Genomic DNA, 18387 nt, shown 5'->3' with positions numbered 1-18387 from the left:
ATAATTCCTCTGCCATCCTCTATTGTAAGGTATTTTCTTTGTTCCATTTCTACAGGTTTTCCCAGTTCAAAAAAACTACATAAATATTCCCAAAACACAACAACAGTTTAGCATACGAAGGAAGATCATTAAGAATATAAAACATATGCAATTACTCCTACATATTTATCAACTAACTGAAGGAAGAATTACTTCGACACAGGGAACTGTTCCTTCTTCTACAGGCCATGTTCTCCTCACCAGATTCTCCAATTCCATAAGCAACCAAGAAATTGAAAGGCTTAAAACACATGTTGAAAAACTTATTGTGGCTGCTATTTCTACTGTTCAGGCTGACTGATTAAACAGAGCTGCTGTATGTAACAAACCACTAGGCTCAGCTTTGTAAACAAAGGGGCCAGTAAAGGCTGGGGGGACTCCTGAGACACATGTGCACAGTACCTTTTAAACATTGCCAAGGCATGCAAAGTGCCACAATTATATTTAATACTAAGCAATACTGAGCATTCTATTTACTTCATCATTTCTCTTTTGCTGTAAAAAGCTGCAAGATCTTCAGAAAGGTTTACCTGTATTTTAGATTTGGAGTCTCTTTTGGAGCGTGTATTTAGCTCTTTATAAAAGTTCTGTCATTTTGCTTATCTCTCACAATCTACAAATGTGAAAAGTGATCACAGTACTAGTCCCTAATGTTTACATTCTTCAAGAGAAGAAAACCAAAATGGGGAGTGCTGATACTATTTTCTTGGGTTTCTCTTCTTGATTGAAATTAAAAGTTTCTAAAATTTTTGATAAAGACCACTGAGGCTAAGTTTGTTAGCATTAGTTATTTTTTATATCAATCTGAAAATAGCTGTAACATGTTAGAGACTGACTATCCTGACCATTTTTAAAATAGTGCCACATATACATGCACAATTCAACAAGCCCACAGTGACATGCAGTGACAGCTCAAGGAGGTTATGGTGGGGAAGGAAGTAAAAAGTGCTTTTCTGGCAACACTGGTGGGTGTGGGGAAGTGGTCTGCTGCATGCATGCTAAATATGGTGGAACATTTAGATACCCTACCTGAGGGGTGATCCGATGAGCAATGTAGGAGGGGTAGGGTTACTCCCTGCATTGTGCCGGCGTCGTACTGCCTGACGCCTAAATGTGCTGCGTTCACGGCGAAATGTGACAGTCTCCTCGCTGGCTTGTGCTGCTGCATCAAGACAGACTTTAGGTCAAATACGAACCCATCCTAGTTACGTCAACAGTAACTTAAGACTCCTTTCTTCCCTCTGACCCTCCCCAAGTTAACGAACTTGACTCACAACAAAAGTAGCTTGCGTCCTAACTGTTCCAACAAGCTGCCTCAAGACAGGATCACAACACACAGTTATCAGCAAAAACCTGGGTGGCTGGGGGAGTGTTCTTGGGGGAGTGGTCTTTAATATACAGCTTACGTTTTTTCACCCCCAGATCCAAATAGCCAGGTTGTAAAAAAGGTTGGATATCCCAAATCTTTTCTGTTAATGCATGGCAGGAAGAGACACCTGATCTCTCCCTTTATCTCACTGAACAGGTAATTAAGGAGAAGCCTGAAGAACTACCTAGCAAAGTTGTCTACCACTTCTCACCAGAATCTTCTCAATTTTTTAACTTCTGCCAAATAGGCCGGGTTGAAGTTAACCTCATCACAACTCTTTAAGGGGACAAAAGAAAAGCAGCTTTTTTTTCTCAGAAGCATCAAGGGATACATGTTGCTCCTTCTAGACTCATTACAATATAATTCACAGAGGCAGGAGGTTGAGAATAAGTAAGAGAATAACTTATTTTTAAGGACTGATGGTTTTGTTATTTCAGGTTCCCAAACAAAAGGTTTGGTTCGAATTTATAAAGCAACATCGTAAAAAACAATTTGTATGTCCTCAAGGGATCAAAATATTTATCCACACATTATCCCCCAAAATCCACCTGTGCTCCTTAAGCACTACAATCTGAACAATTTCAGATTTGGACTGCTTCATGGTGTGTCTACAATCTGAGAAATCTTCCTCCTGAGCCAAGGAAGCTCCTAGTCAATTTGAATGCAGAGCACTAAAGAGCTCAAATGAATGGGCCACAGAGAAAATAGGGTTTGGCAGGCAAGTGGAGGAGAAAAAAAAAAAAATTGACATGAAGTCAGTGTAAGAGAAAAATCATAAACTTGACAGGGAAGTCACAACTTGGTGGCCAAGAAGCCTGTTGCTAGAGTGAGAAAACCAAGAATTGTGTCAAACAAACAAAAAACAAACATCCCCTCTCCCCTGTACCAAAAAAAAAACCCAACCCCACAGAGAGCAATGGCAGGAATGCTACAGGCAGAGCAGTCCATATGCACTTCAGCACACTTCAAGTTCCAACACTACTGTCATTAAGCTTTCAACACTTACCAGCAAAGACTCTAATGCTGGCCTACAGGGAACAACAACCTATAGCAACCTACTACGGTTGTGTGCTACTGTCACAGCTAAAGCAATAAAGGCTGAAACAAGAGTTTCATTCACGCATGAACCACAGGTTACCAAATTAATTCTCTGTCTGAAGCTTCAATTTATAGCTTGCTTTAAAACAAAGAAGCTACATGAAGAGATTTACTTTAACACCAACATTCAAGCTACAAGCATTTCATTGTCAAAACTATAGATGTTAAGGGCAATGCTAATTCAGTCCTTTCCTGTACTTCCAGAAAAAACAGGAGTTCCCTCATTCTCTCCTCATTCCTCCACAAGTGTTTTTACAATTCTAAGTAACAAGAGATTATACTACCTTTTCAAGGTATTTCAGCAAGAATTCAGTAAGTTTCTCCTGTGGTTTAATACATAGCTTTATTTTAATACACTAATTTCTTTAAGCATTTCTTTGCAGCTCTCACACTTGAAGTACAAAGCAAGTAAACCACACTAAATAAGACAGACTGAATCCTGACACACAAGGTCAAAACCACCCATTAATTTTGTATGACAATTTATAAAGCTCATTTTTTCTAGGATACACATCAGCATATAAAAATTCATCTTTACAACACAGCTTCCACTGAGTTCAGATGCAAAAGCAATTCTGGTAATCAGACCATAGTTAAGCACCACAAAATAAGGAACAGTGACTAGTCTTAACTGAAATGTAAATATATGAATTACCATTAAGATGGCAAACATCAGCACTGTATCTTAATTAGCACTTGCAGCTACTTAGGAAAAGCAGCATTCAAGTGCAATTCTTTAAGGTAGCACACTGACAGCTACATGTCATGTTCTGCAATAACTGAAACAGAGACTATGAAAACATGATAGGTCCTCCCTATATAGCTCAAATTTAACACTAAAGCAAGTCTCAAGAACTAACAGAGACAGTGTCCGAGATGAAACTAGATATACAAACATGCTTGAAGAAAAAAAGAAAATTAAAAAAACTAATATATACTTGGGGGTTAAATTCAAAGCTATAGAGGCAAACAGCTCTGGCATTTTCTAGCTGTTTATTATTTCATTTTAACTTTTAAAAGTCTAAGTAGATTTTGGTGTAGTTTTCTACCTGTTTTACCACAAGATTCTTGATTTATCAAATCTTGAAACTTTTGTTCAAAGTACATCTTTTATACACCTTCTTCCTAAATGCAGGTGGTGCCATTCAGAGTCACTATAAAAGTCTACAAGTTCTTTTGAAAAGGCTGTTCAGACCAACAAGCTCCAAGTCGGCTAACATTACACAACACTGCGAGAAGCTACATGTAAGAAACAGGACCAAAGAGCAGAGAGGATTAGCACAAAGTGTGGAAAGCTAAACTGCTGAAAGTTTGCTTTTGGTTGAAAAGGAAAACCAGAGGGGCTGTGGTTTGGTTTTGTTTATTGTATTGGACCCCTGCATTTGCTAACTCTTCCCCAAGACTTTTTAGCGAGTGTTTGTTTTTAATATAATTTCACAGAAGACATACAATTTAAAATGTACACATACCAGTAAAGAAAGCTATTCATGTTAGTTTGTATTATTTGTGTTTCTACTTGCCTTTAATGAGAGGGAGCAGTGCAACTGCTTGTGAGTTCACCAGTAGGAAATAAGACGAAGTTCCTAACTTCCCTCTACCATGATTTGAAAGCAGCTCTATTATGTTTCAATACAAATAAGCTTTAATATTTATGATGTCACATACAATTCTCCAATATTGCTTACAACTTATCCTAGACTCCAGAAATGTAAGATCCAACATCTAGTCATGTACAAAATCTACATGTAACAGCATGAGGAAAGAGGTAATACTTCTGAAGTTCACGCTTCAGTTTTAAGTAGAGGAAGACAAGCTTTTCAGCTTACAGAATGTTTGCTAAAAGGTGCTCTATGTTTTTTTATTCTACACTTCTATGCAGAATCACTGCACTTCATATCAAGAAATTCAAGCATTTCCTCTGCATGCTGTCATATGAATATGAGTCCCCAGCACTATCTACCTTCAAGAACACAAAAATCATGTTTGAAGTTCAAAGTGCACAAATTGAAAATACAAACCTACACCCCAGAGATCAATAAAACAGAAAGTGGAGACCTAGTGACAACCTTGTAGCAAACTTAACTTCTCACATGCCTATTTCCAAATATAACACTTTTCAAAGTATTTCCAAATATAACTCTTTTCAAAGAAGAAACAATGACACTTGTATCTGTTAATGAATATGTGTATGCATGCACAGTTGATTAGAATTAATATGTTTAACACTTCTGACTGGAAACAGTTACACGCTTAAAACGTCGTGAAGCTATAATTTTGTCATCAGACACTTGGAAAGATGCTTTATATTGAACCTTTTTATGCTCACTTCTGTAGTTTTACTAAGTTTTAAACAGAACCTGAAGACTCACAGTTTTATTCCACAACTATGCAACTGTTATAGAAAATACCTAGCTTTAAGAAACAAAGTACAAATATTTTCCTTTGAACAGGAACATTTATATAAAAACAAGCCAAAACATCTGCAACATCTCCCTGCACCTACTTAACACGACTTTTAACCAAAACTTAGAAGATAGAAGCTTAAGAAGCACAACATGAAAAAGCAGAACTGACAAAATTTTACTGCATCAATAAGACCATTTCATTTTGCTACAAACAAATGCTAAACCCAGTGCCTTAGATAAATTCTAAAATACAGAAAAAAATTTCATACAAAGATTCCTGGAATGATGTGGTATGAAACTAATACAAGGGTGAAGTATCCATGTGGAAAACCATAAAGTCCATAGGATAAAAACTGCAATCATTCTAACTAGAAAGCAAGCAAGAAAAAAAACCCAAAAAACTACCATAGCAGAAAGTCTCCCTCACTCTTCTCAGGAAAAAAGGAAAAAAAAAAAAAAAAAACTACCATAGCAGAAAGTCTCTCTCACTCTTCTCAGGAAAAAAGGAAAAAAAAACAAACCCAGCTAAAAAACCAAACACCCCTCCCCCATCGCTTAAAGCCTCCCCTCTTCTCAGGAAAAAAGAAAAAAAAAAAAAAACAGCTAAAAAAACCAAACACCCCTCCCCCATCACTTAAGGCCTAGATGGTTTTGAACATTAGTCAGGTTAAGCATGGTTAAAGGTGCCCAGGGAACCTAAGTGATGCTTGGACATGCCCTTTCTCACCCTATCAAATGGGAAACAGATCTATTTTCAATCACTAATTACTAAGCCTACCAGTTCTCAGCAAGAGCTGGAATGAATAGTTTATGGCTCATGTACTCATATAAGCAATGAAATTTGCAAATGCAATTAAATTCTTCGAAGACAGAATGTATTTTGCCAAACCAAACAGCTGAAATGCTGTCCTTCTCTACTGAGCACCTATATCTCATTTGTGTTGGAAACCTGAGATGTACTTCATGTGCATTTATGGGTTAGCACTACTGTTCTCCTCATGGCTGAGGCATTTATAGCTTATTTTCACATGTTCTACCACTATATTAAAAAGCATACTTGAAAGATACCCAAATAAAAAGAAGCAGTCTGTTCAGTCCATATCTTCAGTATGCAGCTGTTAATGACCATATTATTATGCACCTTAATAAAACCTACAGCTGCAGGGATTACTTATACTTCTCTGAGGAAAAAATCAAATTATTAGCTCAGAGTATTATAACTTACTGTGGATATTTCAGGAAAGATATCACTAATGACTATTTCTGAAGAACAGAGATGTGCACAGCAAAGGAGAAACAATGGAGAACAGTGTGATACCTCCAAGTTACAAACTTTTGCTAGAAAATAGTGCAGAAGAAAATAACACACAATTCAGGAGAGAAAGTAAAGCCCAGGACTCCAATTTTGTGATTTATAAAAAAGCAAAAAAGTCAGTCTGAAACTAGCCTGAAGAAATATTTACAATTATGTCAAAACAGTCACTACAACAACCTGAACAGCAAAACTCTATCAAGGAAGGAACAAAGCAGGACAATAAAACCATCTGGTTTGAATTCTGAACCAAACATTTTTACAGACCAGCTTGACAGTAGAATTTTTATACTAAGGCCAAAGATGAAACTCGGAGTCTTAATTATCCTACTTCACTGAACTTCCTACTTGAATTATTCCACTTTTAAAAACACTGGGCTACTCACACAGACCTCTTGAATATAATGCTGATGTACTTTGGGTCAAAGAACTACAGCTAAACCCCAGCTGACCCCCTGCCCAATCCAGAACCTATATCTCAGGGTTCTGGAATCAATACCTAGAATTATATTCATGTAGCAGACAAATGTTCATTTGTCATAATTGACATTAATAAAGTTAGTTCTGACCTTGTGTTTAGATTTATTCACCTTAAGGAAAAGATGCTGTAAACCTTCAAAACATAGTATTACCAGCATATGTGGCATGCAATGTTAGCATATCATACATAGAAAGAAATGTTTGCATTACATAGCCTTAACTAAAACCTCAAACATTAATTAGTGGCCAACTTCAATAGATAAAACAAATGAGTTTTATCTCACAGCTACATTTTGTAGCAATGTGAGCAATTCCATCACAGCTGATAAAGCTTTCAGAACTTTCTTCATTATATGCGTACCAATAAACCCAGGTACCTCTCTACAAGCCAGCATGAAGATGCAGCTTCATTCTTATCTAATACCAAAAATTCCTATTCAACTCCTGTTTGAGATGAATACTTAGCAAATACATGAATAACACATGTCAACAAAATGGAATCACTCTTCCCAAATCAACCAAAAGACATCTAATGAAAGCCTCTGTATTATCCATAAGGGGACAAAACACAGGATTGAGTCCCCACAAAATGTACTAAAATTCTGCTTTACTAGGAAGTGGTTAACAATTAATAGATGCAAGACAAATTCCAGGTGTTATTTCATTGGTAAGTTCCAAAACTGCAGAAATCCTACAGTAGCCTCATATATAATTTCTAACACTGACTACATCTTTAAGTGCTGAAAGGTAGCAATCTGACCTCTATTGAGATGACAAGATATCCAACATGAGAGGGAATTCTGCAAAACTCAACCTTCACACACAAAAGCTGTGCCAGTACAGTAAAATGCTTATAAGAAGAGAGCCCTTTCTACTGCTGATCTGCTTACCTGAGTCCAGTTACAGCACGGTTCTGCTGAATACATGAATAGAGACAGCCAACATACACACAACCCAATCACAGGAACTTCACACATTTTTCAGTTTCTACCATTTCTAATCTTCAATTTCTCATGCAGAACTGTTTGGTTTAGTAGTTTGAGCATGAACTGACAGACACACAGAAAACAAGATCAGAAGCCCCATCTTCTGTAATTATATTCATTCTATCTGCAGGAAAACGTAGCAAAAACTAAAGCCATGAGAAGCATGGAACAGCTCTGCAAAACAGGCAAATCAAGTCATGACACAGACCATGTGCAACATTAGCATAAAAGGGAGTATGTTGGCAGCAGCTGCCATGACCATTGGCTGAGTAACAGAGAAGTGCACTGTAACAAAGGCAGGCAGACACGCTAAGCGTACATGTACAAATACATACAGACTGGGGAGGTGAACAGGGTTCCATCTGTCATATGAAACACAAGACTAATGCAAATTCACAAAGCCCTATTTTGCCTGCCTGTAGAGATATACTGCAGACCTCAAAGACAGAAAACAGTATGAGCTGTTACTTCAATATTGCTATGCAATGTATAGAAGGAAAAATGCATCACACTACATGCAGTTTTATTTACAAAAGTGTACGTATCTCAAGAACTTAAAAGTAAATGAACCCTAAATTGCAGCAAGCTGTAAAACACAGCAGAATCTTAAAGAGCACATATTTTACAATTAATATAGAACTGGAGAGAACACTTGACTTTTCAGGTCAGCTCAAGTTTTACAAAACATCACTGTGTTACATACAGCATTATGGTGGTTCTTTAAATGGTTACAAACAGCAATCCAGAAACAGCACACATCTGACAGAAACCAGGCACAGGACAGTGCAAAGAGGGTATTTCCAGAGTATCACAAGACAGTGGAGCAATTGCAACTAACCCATGACTCATCAATTCACTAGCTGCTTTTGGAGTCTGAATAGTTGAACAAGGATAACTAGTATAAGATGTCTTCCATTTTTTTATTATACATACACTTAATTTCAGAATTTTCAGATGCTGTTTCTCCACATTTTAATGAATTGCAATTTCTATTCAAATGCACATACTATCTCACAGCAAGTGAGTCATTCCCCACTTCCTGGCATAATAATACAGAAATGAAACTACTAAGTTGTATCTGCAGAAGTGAAATATGTACAAGTTTGTACAACATCCTGCTTAGCAGAAGGTTAGTGAAGACCACATCCATTAAGATACACATTTTAGCACTTACACAAACAAGAATGTAGTTCTAGTCTCAAAAGACCGAAGGATAAAATGAAGTAATAATTACTGATTTAAATAATATTTGAAACTGCTGACTGGAAAAGAGGAGGTGGTATTAATATGAGACTTTTAGTTATCCTGTGTGCATCTATTAATTATTTGTTTCAGAAAGTTACCATAAGCAATCACAGACATTTTTAAATATTCATATAAAATTACAAAATATTCCTTTCAGCAGGAGGTTGGACCAACTACTTCTAAAATGCACATCCAACCAATATCCCAATCTTATGAAAACCCAAACCAAGCTGATTCTGTCATTCACTTCCAACAAGCAAAAAAAAATTCTTAATTGTCTTTTTAAAAATGCTATACATATATACACATGACATATATTTATATTACACATGTATGTCTTTAAAAAACCTCCCAAAAGGTGAATACATTTCAGTAGTAAGAAATACTGGCTATAAAGTACTTAGATTCTAAAGAGTTAAAACATTTTCTCTCGTTACTCTTACTAATGGGTAAGCCTAAGGAAGAAATCCACAATTAAAGATACAGATATTACAAAACTTGTAATAGAAGCTATAAATTGTGGGGAAAACTACCCAACAAACCCACACAAGATAAAAACCAGTAAAGAAGGACACTATGAAAGAATTAGTCAGATTGGTCACCAACAGCTAAATGCAATGTAATTACTGCATTGGTGCTACACAAGACTGAATAAATGTTTAAGCAGTGCTAAAGAACAATTAAGTGATAATTTTGTTCTGCTTCCAAAAAAAAAAAAAAAGAAAGGCAGAATGACATTCATTTCTTACAATTATAAAGCAAATACTTCCTTTTCTCTTGGTAGGAAGAAACAATATACAGCCAGTGTTATTAACCATATCATGTCACCAGATGTGGAGAGCTTGATTCCAAATTGTTTCTTAAAGACAGCCTGCAATCCATAGAGTAGCACTGCTTGGGTATTTGCCACTTAGTCAAAATACTAATTCAAATAACCCTTATGTAAAATTTTAAACTGGAAATGGATCAGGCCAGCAAGAATGACAGCAAACCTTTCCTGCTTCAGCTGGTACAGATTTGTACCTTTAAGATTGCTTTGAAATGTGTTGAGTGAAATGGTGGGGAAGACAAACTTTTCTAAAAGAGCAATCAAAATATTTCATAATATTCAGCATCTGTCTTCACTTAATTCTTTCAGACTACTGACAAGTAGTAAGCACATATAAAGTCTGATATGTTCGAAAACGTAAGCTATGTTAATCCTCCTTTGCACATAAAGGGAGAATCTTATTAGCTTTAAGCAGTAATAACACAAAACAAAATTAAATCAAGTTTTGTGCTAAGGAAAGCATAGAGTCAAAATGGTAAATACATAAAGGAGACCTTTTATTAGTCAAATTACTCTCAGTAGACATGAAGAGCTGTCACTTCAACAAGGCCTTAGGAAGAATGTGTGTTAAGTGCTTAACTTCTAGGGTTAGTACTAGAAGAGTAACCTTGACTCTTTTATTAAAGCTACTGCAAAAACCTGTTACTAGGAATAACAGAGAAAGTAAAATAAGAAAGAACAAATCCGCATACATTGGTAAAGTGAAGGCATAGAAATAGGTCTGAACTAATTGTAAACCAGTCAAAATTCATCAATAATCAATACACAGCTGACCTTCAGTGTGGCACAGTTTCTCTTCCTCCCCAGAAATTAATTGTACTGATTTTTATAGCTGTTTTGTTAATACTGGGGGACACACCACAAAAATAACTCCATAAAAAACTCCAAAACAAAAAGAAAATCCCACTATTGGTCATACATCTTATCTCACTGTGGGCCTCTTTTTAAGATGAATCACTATATTTTGTTTAGGAAGCTTACATAATAGGAACAGTCAAATTTGCTATAATTTGCTAAAAACACCTGTCTTGATCTAAAATACAATTTTATGAAGGGTTTGTCCACCTAGATGTAAAGATCCAGATTATCTGGTAGGTATTGGCCTTTGAAAATTCCAAAAGTCAGACTGAGTTAATTAGCAACCTCATACTGTTCTGAAAACGTATTTTAAAGACACTCATCTACCTTGACACAAAAAGCCTTCCAGTTGAGGCAGACAATATAGTTAACCAAGAAAAGAAACAAACATTATAACAAGCAATAAACAAAAAATATTAGGAGCTCCAAATTTTGTTTTAAAGGCCACTGCTAATCTGCATTAATAACAGCTATTCCAGGTACCTTATTGTTCACATTACAGCAAACAAAACAATAGTTAGGGAAAATAAGAGGAAACTACATTCCTCTCCAGCACTGGAAGGTTATTGTGTTCACATAATGAAGACAAAAAAACCCCCAAAACTCAAAGTAAACAAGACTGTCTAGCCAGCAGCGGCAAGGCTAAGCAAAAATTAAATCCCTAGGAGAATTCAACTTAGTAACTAGATTATTGTAAGAATTCACAATTAAAGGCAGCATGGTAAGAGTTTGGGATTGGTTTTATTTCTTGATACCACCTCAAGCCATGCCAGAGGCTGCAGTCATTTTTATTACTCAGTATAATGGAGCAGGTGTGATTTGATCACAAATAATAGTTTAAGATACAGCTCTAATTAATGAGGACTGCTGGTAACAAACCCCTACCACCTCTAGTTAGAGATTTTGTAAAATCTGGTTGGATTCAACACCCATTTCAGTAGCTCTTTCAACATATTACGAAGGAAATGATTTTCAGTTTTACTGGGCAAGATTGGAGAAACAGGGAAGATGCTTAAGTATAGTTTTAATTTAAGTCATAGATACCAGACTCATTAACAAAATATGGCAAGGTACTTCTGGTAGGTCATTTACTTACCTCCACTTGCTGATTCTTGCTCTTCCCCTTCAGGAAATGTAGCCTGGCTTGGTAAGCTATTCCTAGAACGAGTGACTGACTCTAAGTGTGAAGCCCTTCCCAACAGAGATAGCTCATCTAGCACCTCTCCTTCTTTGGCTTCCAAATCAGATTTTGAAGTGGTTAACTGTTTTATGTTACCTGGTGCCATTAAACTATTTGGGTCATTTAAACAAGCTACAGTACCACTGTCCAGGCTTAACACTCTGGCACGATTCTTGGCACTGTTTGTGCTAGAAGTCCGTCGTGTAGATCTTTTTTTGCTAATTCCTTCAGAGCTTACGTGGGTTTTGTGAGCATTTTCAGAGTCTGTGCCCCCACGGTCTTTAGAAACATATTTGGTCTTTAAAGCACTGTATTTTCCCTCAGGAGACTGGCATGAATGGGAGGTGGTGCTGGAAGAGCTATCACTGCTGAACTGGTGAGCTGACTGCATGCTTGATGTCCTGCTCAAGTCACTTTGATCACTGGAGTCCTCATCGTGACAAAACACAGCACTGTGAGGTTTAGTACCAGATACACCTCGGAAGGAAACATATTCCCTGTGCCGACTTGAATCAAAACTACTAGCCCGCTTTTTTCCTGTCCTTCTCCGGCTGGATTTGTGGGTAGAGGCTGTTCGATGTATTAAACTAGAAGATTTTGGTCGGACATCTCCTTCTTTTTGTTTTCCACTAGTTTCTTTAGCAGCTCTTGAATCTACCAACACAGCTAGTTTCTCACTCTGCTCATCTCTTTGTTCAGCAGCCTTCCCATGCGGCCTGTCAGCTTGTGTAGTCAATTCATTGGCATGTGGGTTCTTATTGGCCTCTTCCGAAGCAGAGGCACCAAGACCTTTCTGGCTGTGCATCTCATCAGAAGCATTAGAACCCTTTACCTCTTGAACACCACCCAGAGGACTCACTTCCACAGCAGTCCTTTCGCTACTAGTCCTTTTGTCAGTAGTAGAACCACTGTCATCCTCTGAGTCGACACCACAGTCTTTTTTCTTACCATCCTTTTTCTCTTCTCTAGGAGACTCCTCCTCGTGCTCTGACAATACACTTTCTATATGCGTTGAGCTAGTATGTTCACTTTTATAGCTACTGATGGTACTGTTGGTGTCACGATCAGTCCCGCTGCAGTAGCTTTCTGTTGAACCACTGCTTCTAGTACTCAGGCTTCTCAGACTGTCCATACTTTTGTCTGCTTTCAAGGATTTGCTCTTCCCACTTTTAGTCAATGGCTGAGGGCTGCTACTTTTCAGAATGTCATCTAATTGAAAAACTCCTGAAATGCAAGAGTTCTCACCCAAAGACTCTCGGGATCCAGAAGGGGGTTTGGAAGCTTCTAACTCACTGACAGGATCTAGTCCTCGTTTTTGCTGATAGAGGGGGAAGTCATTTAGTGAAGCATCTGGAAAAGCAACAGCAGAGCTAGAAGTCCTTGGTACACCTCGAGGTCTATGATCCTTCCTATAGGAGTGAGAATGTAGAGTTACCAGTGAAGCTACTTCTGTGTCACATGCACTGTTTTTAGACTGGTCCACAAGCTGGTTGTTCGAGAGGCACACTTTGTCACCGCTGTCCCTTGGCAAATCCTGTCCAGAGGACAATGAAGGTTGGATGGAGACAAACGAGTCGTTCGACACCAGACGAAAAAGCTTCCGATCAGTTGCCAAATCTGTTTGAGTACATATTTTAAAATATTCATGTAAGTCATATAACTTGCTTTAAAACTATTTGTTTATATCAGACAAAGTAAATTATCTGAAAAATCCAATTGCAAGTACTATGAATTTGTCACGTTACCATTTAAAAATATTTTATAACATTTGGGCAAATTTGGCAGGCCTTTTTTTAATTAAAAAAGAAACCATCAATACCAGCTTATCCCTAGCAACTGATAAGGCAATTCTGACAAGTCCCCAACCTCTTCTATTGTTCATGTGTCTCAGACTTAATATTTTTACATATCCCAAAGTTTCTTAATTATAAAAGAGTACCCTGCCTTTCTTTTTGGTTCCTACATGCATTAAACAAACTTTTAAGCTATTCATGAAAACACAGTAAACCCCATTAACACTGAAGTAACCAAAAACCCAGCAAAAATCACCTTTCCTACCAGATACCAAATAAGTTCAGCTAGCAAGGATGCAATCACTGTCACAGGTGTTTTTGTACTATAACGAAACTCCCTATGAAGTCACTACCTCTGAAAAAAAAAAAAAAAAAAAAAAAAAAAAAAAAAAAAAAGAGGTGCTTTTGCTGTTAAAGCACATCATGAGATTCCTTGTTAGCTCTTGGTTAAAACAATTGTTCCTGTCACCTATCACAAGCAGTCTCCCGTAGAAGTGCCCATCTGCCGGCAGCACTAACACTCAGGCTACTTTCCCTTTTGCCACTGTCAGTAAAAATAGCAGATCTGGAGGCCAAGTTAAGTTTCTACAGTTGTTAAATTCCCGTAGAGTATATCTGAATGCATGCAATTTAAGAGACTTCACAGTTACATTATTCAGCTGAAAGTCACAGAACCCTGCTGCCTATTACAACAGCATGGCCACCTGTGATGCTCCATTTCAAACACACTTTTTGCACTGAATCACACAGTAATGATTGAATCATCCATCTAATGCTTCCAATCAACCACTGGTGATTAAACTGGCAAAAATAAAGAGTTAATTTCCTCCTAACAATCAGCAAAATAAGCAAAGATTTCCCTTTGGTTTTACGCTTTGTTTTAGTCTGAGCAGGCTTTTTCCTGACAATGAAGCTAAACAAAAAATTGTTGAGTTTTGTTTGAACACAAGCTAACAGTTTCCTTACATAGTAGAAAAAAAGTTTTAAAAAATTCATCAAGCTCTGATAACGTGCATCTTGGAAGCAGCCTATAGCTCTAAGAACATAGAGCTCTGTATGGGGTTATTTGCTTTATAGAAAAGCCCACCACATTCACATTTGTCTGTACTCATAAAGAATGGAAATTAATCTACAATGAAGTCCATTAACCACAGGCCACCTGTAGTTTAAGAGATACTGTCAAAAGAAATCTAAGTTAGCTATCTTTCAGCAGTAAGGTGACAGTAAATATTTATTACCTGCTGGAAGATGTCAGAACAAGGAACACAGAGTCAAAGAATAAAGTTATAAGCATTCAAATTACACTTCTCAGAAGCTTGAGTAATTAAGAAAGGAAACAGGGAACTTCAGGATAGACTCTAAGAAAGGGTATCAATAAACTGCATGAATTTATTTAGCATAATAAGCACACGGTCTTTGGTAACAAAATACCATGTTTAAATATGGAGAAGAAGAAATTTTACCTTGTTCTTCACTCCCTTCTTTACATAGGCTAGAACTCTGGCCAAGACTCAAGCTGATATCATCAGAGGTCTTGGCAGTGTCAGTATCACCTGCAAGTTTTAAGAAAAAAAAGAGTACTAGTGCTCAAAATATTGACACATACACCTACAGTCTCAATTGTCATGAAAGACTGTTGCTTGTATTTCTTCATTTATAGGTAAGTAACAATAGTTACATAATTACAATAAGACAAGATTTCTTTTAGATACAAGTATTGCCTACTCTATTTCTATTATCTTCCACAGAACTCAATGGCAATCAAGATTTTTTTTCCCCCTTAAAGGTGTATCTATTGGAATATTTCTTTTTGCATGGTTGTCCATAAAAAAAGGAGGGCCAGACTAAGAAAATACTTGTAATGGTCAGAAAAGTAAGGAGAAAAAGAAAACCAAGGTGACAAAAATTTGCATTCAATTTTTTTGGCCTTATTATTGGCTAGAAAAATTTACAAGAAAATACTCATAATATACAAAATGGTTATCTTTTCATCTTAGTGCTGGAAATTACTTCAGCTAAATGTCAAAACAACAAGAAGTTATCAAGTCATTGATATACAATACTAGAAGGGTCATTGGTTGCACTGAACTCAAAATACTAGAGAGAAGTCTACCCCAACCAACCCTTTGGCTCTGCATTTTATAGGCAAATGGAAAACCTGTCATTACATGGGAAGTAGAATACAGGCCCCAGAATATTCTCTCCTCATGTTTTGGTCATATCATTTGCATGTCCAAAGAAGACTTCCTCCAACTAGTAAATGCTGTATTTCACTCAAAAAAGAAAAAAAAAGTCAAGATGACTAAGGTAGACAGCATTTGGAAACAATACAGAAAACAACAGTGATTTGAAGTGCTTCTGCAAGGTAATTTAAGTAGCTAAAAACCTCACCTTTGATGGTTGCTGCTGTTCCCAGACGAGATAACCCAGATCCAACCTAGAAACAGGAAATTATGTAAAAAGCTGTACACTTTCAGGACATAAACAATTGTTATTTCCTATTACTCCAACAGATGCATTTGCCTATACACTTAGGAGAGGTTTTTAAAGGCACAAAAGCATCCAGCAGCACCGTGCTGTAAAATTCTGACTATGTTTCCACTGCAGAGAGATGAAAAGTCATGTAATTAAGCATCCAACTACCTCACAGCACTATTCCATTCAAAAGCCAGCATTCATGGAGACTTTATTATGCTGACTTTAAAAAGTTCCTAATCTAGGAATTCTCCTTACTTAATGTGGCCACAAAGTACAAGTGCAGTGCCACACTAGTAACTGCTGTTGTAAAATTTAACATTTCATGCTGTGATTCTGGTTGTCTAAAATGCTTCAAGAAAACAAACAATCTTAGTATAAAACTTATCAACCTTAGTATAAAACTTATCTGTTCAACACAGTAAACACCAAGATAAATCCAAAAACTGCTCCCATGTGAAAAGATACATATTTTTCCAGTTAATTTCACATTCAGTGGCAAACCAGCAGGCATGGTACCTGCTCGTACAAAAAATTTCACCATTTAGGTTTGCAATCTATCTCTCTAAATATATCCTACAATCCATTGGAGATTACTTTGCAGAAATGCTAAAGAGAATTTGGTCTTACCTTCAATAATATTTTCAATACAATCTCTCAACTATAAATAGCATACAACAATGCAGGTGTCAGGTAATAAAATCACTCAGAAATAAGATAGAGGAAGAACACTCAAAGGCAAAATCTGAACCTATAATACACAAATATGATGGCCACTTGATTGATAGATGTACACTTACTGGGATGCTGTTTTCCAAAAATTCCTAGTTAAAATTACTCTGGGGGAAAGAGCATAATTCTATTAGTTATTTTCTGTAAGCACAGCAATTCCAGGTAACCTGAAGATGTGTGTAGATCCTATTCAGCCGCAGCACAGAAGAACAATGGCTTTATGTATATCCTGAAAAAGCAGCTAAGAGCTTGTTTAATACATTTTCTTCACAACATCGTCACACACACTTTTAGTTACTCATTTTGTCATGTTTCAACAGCTTTCCATTCAATAATATGCTTTGATGAAGGCTGTCATTGAATACAAATGCATCACCACAGGAAAGCTATTTCACACTGAACAACTGAACAGAACTCAGATGCTTACTGTTTATGTTCCTTTTTGATGCTGCACATTCAATCACGGAGGACCAGTGAATATTACTTTTCTTAGGACAAATACATTCTAAACACTATACTTTCTTTCACAGTAGGTTGAACTTCTCCACAGGATTTAATATTAAAACACTTATGTTTGGAACATATTTTTTCCAAAGACCAGTCAAACAACTAGTCTGGGCATCATGTTTCTATCTTCTTACATGGACCATCGCTTCCTATTCCTCTGCACCAGCAAACACCTTCTCTCTTGAAGGAAAATCTCTTAAGAGTATCAATGCTGCATAACTGAGCATGATTCAGATAAAACACCAACATTAGCATACCACTGCACTTCGTTATCTACTGCTTGCTCAGAGAGCTAATTAAAAGAACATGATATTGCAATACCATGCCAAGGACTTCCATGTCATTTGAAGACAGGTTGTGTGTCTTTACCATGATGCTGCACTGTTCCTTATCAACATAACTGTACAGCCTGGCCAGTTCATCTACTTGTCCTCATGAAGGGTTGATAAAAACTAGTCATAACCAGCTAAATATCACAAGCCAAACAGAAGAAACAGCACATCCAATGCTCTGGAATTTGAACACATAAACCTAGTAGACATAAACAGAGCAACTTCCCCAGTGAAATCCAAGGCAACTAGAGCATAATAAAGTTACATTAAAATGTAATAAAGTCACGTTCTTCATCACTTCCATCTGGCAGGACTCCCTATTTATTGCTTTCTTCCCAACCCTGCTGAACAATCAAGGAAGTGAAGATTTTACAGAGGGCATCCAAAAAATAAACAGTTTTATTCTTCCCATTTCCAGCAGTTTATCTTTCTTTATACTTTAGCAAACTAACTTTTTTGACCCCAAAATATGACCTATCAGGAATAATAACCTGCAGAAACCCATTCACAACTGCAAGAGATAATCAGCAGTGGAAATATTCGAAGACAACTTAACAGAAGCCTCCCCAAATACAGCATTTAAATTTACCGATTAAGCTTTAAATGGCAGAACAAACAAAAGTAAGGGAGGAAGACAAAGTTAGAACACGAGCATGAAGATATAGCTTGAGCTACCCAAAGGGACAAGGGAATTCCACCACAGCAGGTTCTTAGTACCTAGCTCACCATTCTCTGAGCCATTCTGAC

The 18387-nt window shown here is 36.9% G+C and overlaps 1 protein-coding gene across 9 annotated transcripts in view; it reads right to left on the bottom strand.

The window, feature by feature from the left end:
* The window catches only part of PCNX1 (pecanex 1), a 90011-nt gene that overhangs the window by 57191 nt on the left and 14433 nt on the right, over positions 1–18387 (bottom strand). For 6 of the 9 annotated variants that reach the window (XM_039705576.1, XM_039705568.1, XM_039705570.1 and 3 more), the window contains exons 4-7: positions 15986–16031; positions 15058–15147; positions 11718–13418; positions 1069–1201 (exon numbers count right to left, since the gene is read on the bottom strand). In XM_039705576.1, the coding sequence (XP_039561510.1) occupies positions 1069–1201; positions 11718–13418; positions 15058–15147; positions 15986–16031 (1970 nt within the window). The remainder of the gene's footprint in view (positions 1–1068; positions 1202–11717; positions 13419–15057; positions 15148–15985; positions 16032–18387) is intronic. The other 3 variants (XM_039705573.1, XM_039705574.1, XM_039705569.1) reach the window with 2 other exon arrangements.

Source organism: Passer montanus, unplaced genomic scaffold (assembly GCF_014805655.1).
Source record: "Passer montanus isolate IOZ18808 unplaced genomic scaffold, ASM1480565v1 scaffold18, whole genome shotgun sequence".
In the NCBI taxonomy this organism is placed as follows: Eukaryota; Metazoa; Chordata; class Aves; order Passeriformes; family Passeridae; genus Passer; species Passer montanus.
The sequence above is the reverse complement of the archived record's forward strand: the minus strand, read 5'-3'. Positions and strand labels throughout refer to the sequence as shown.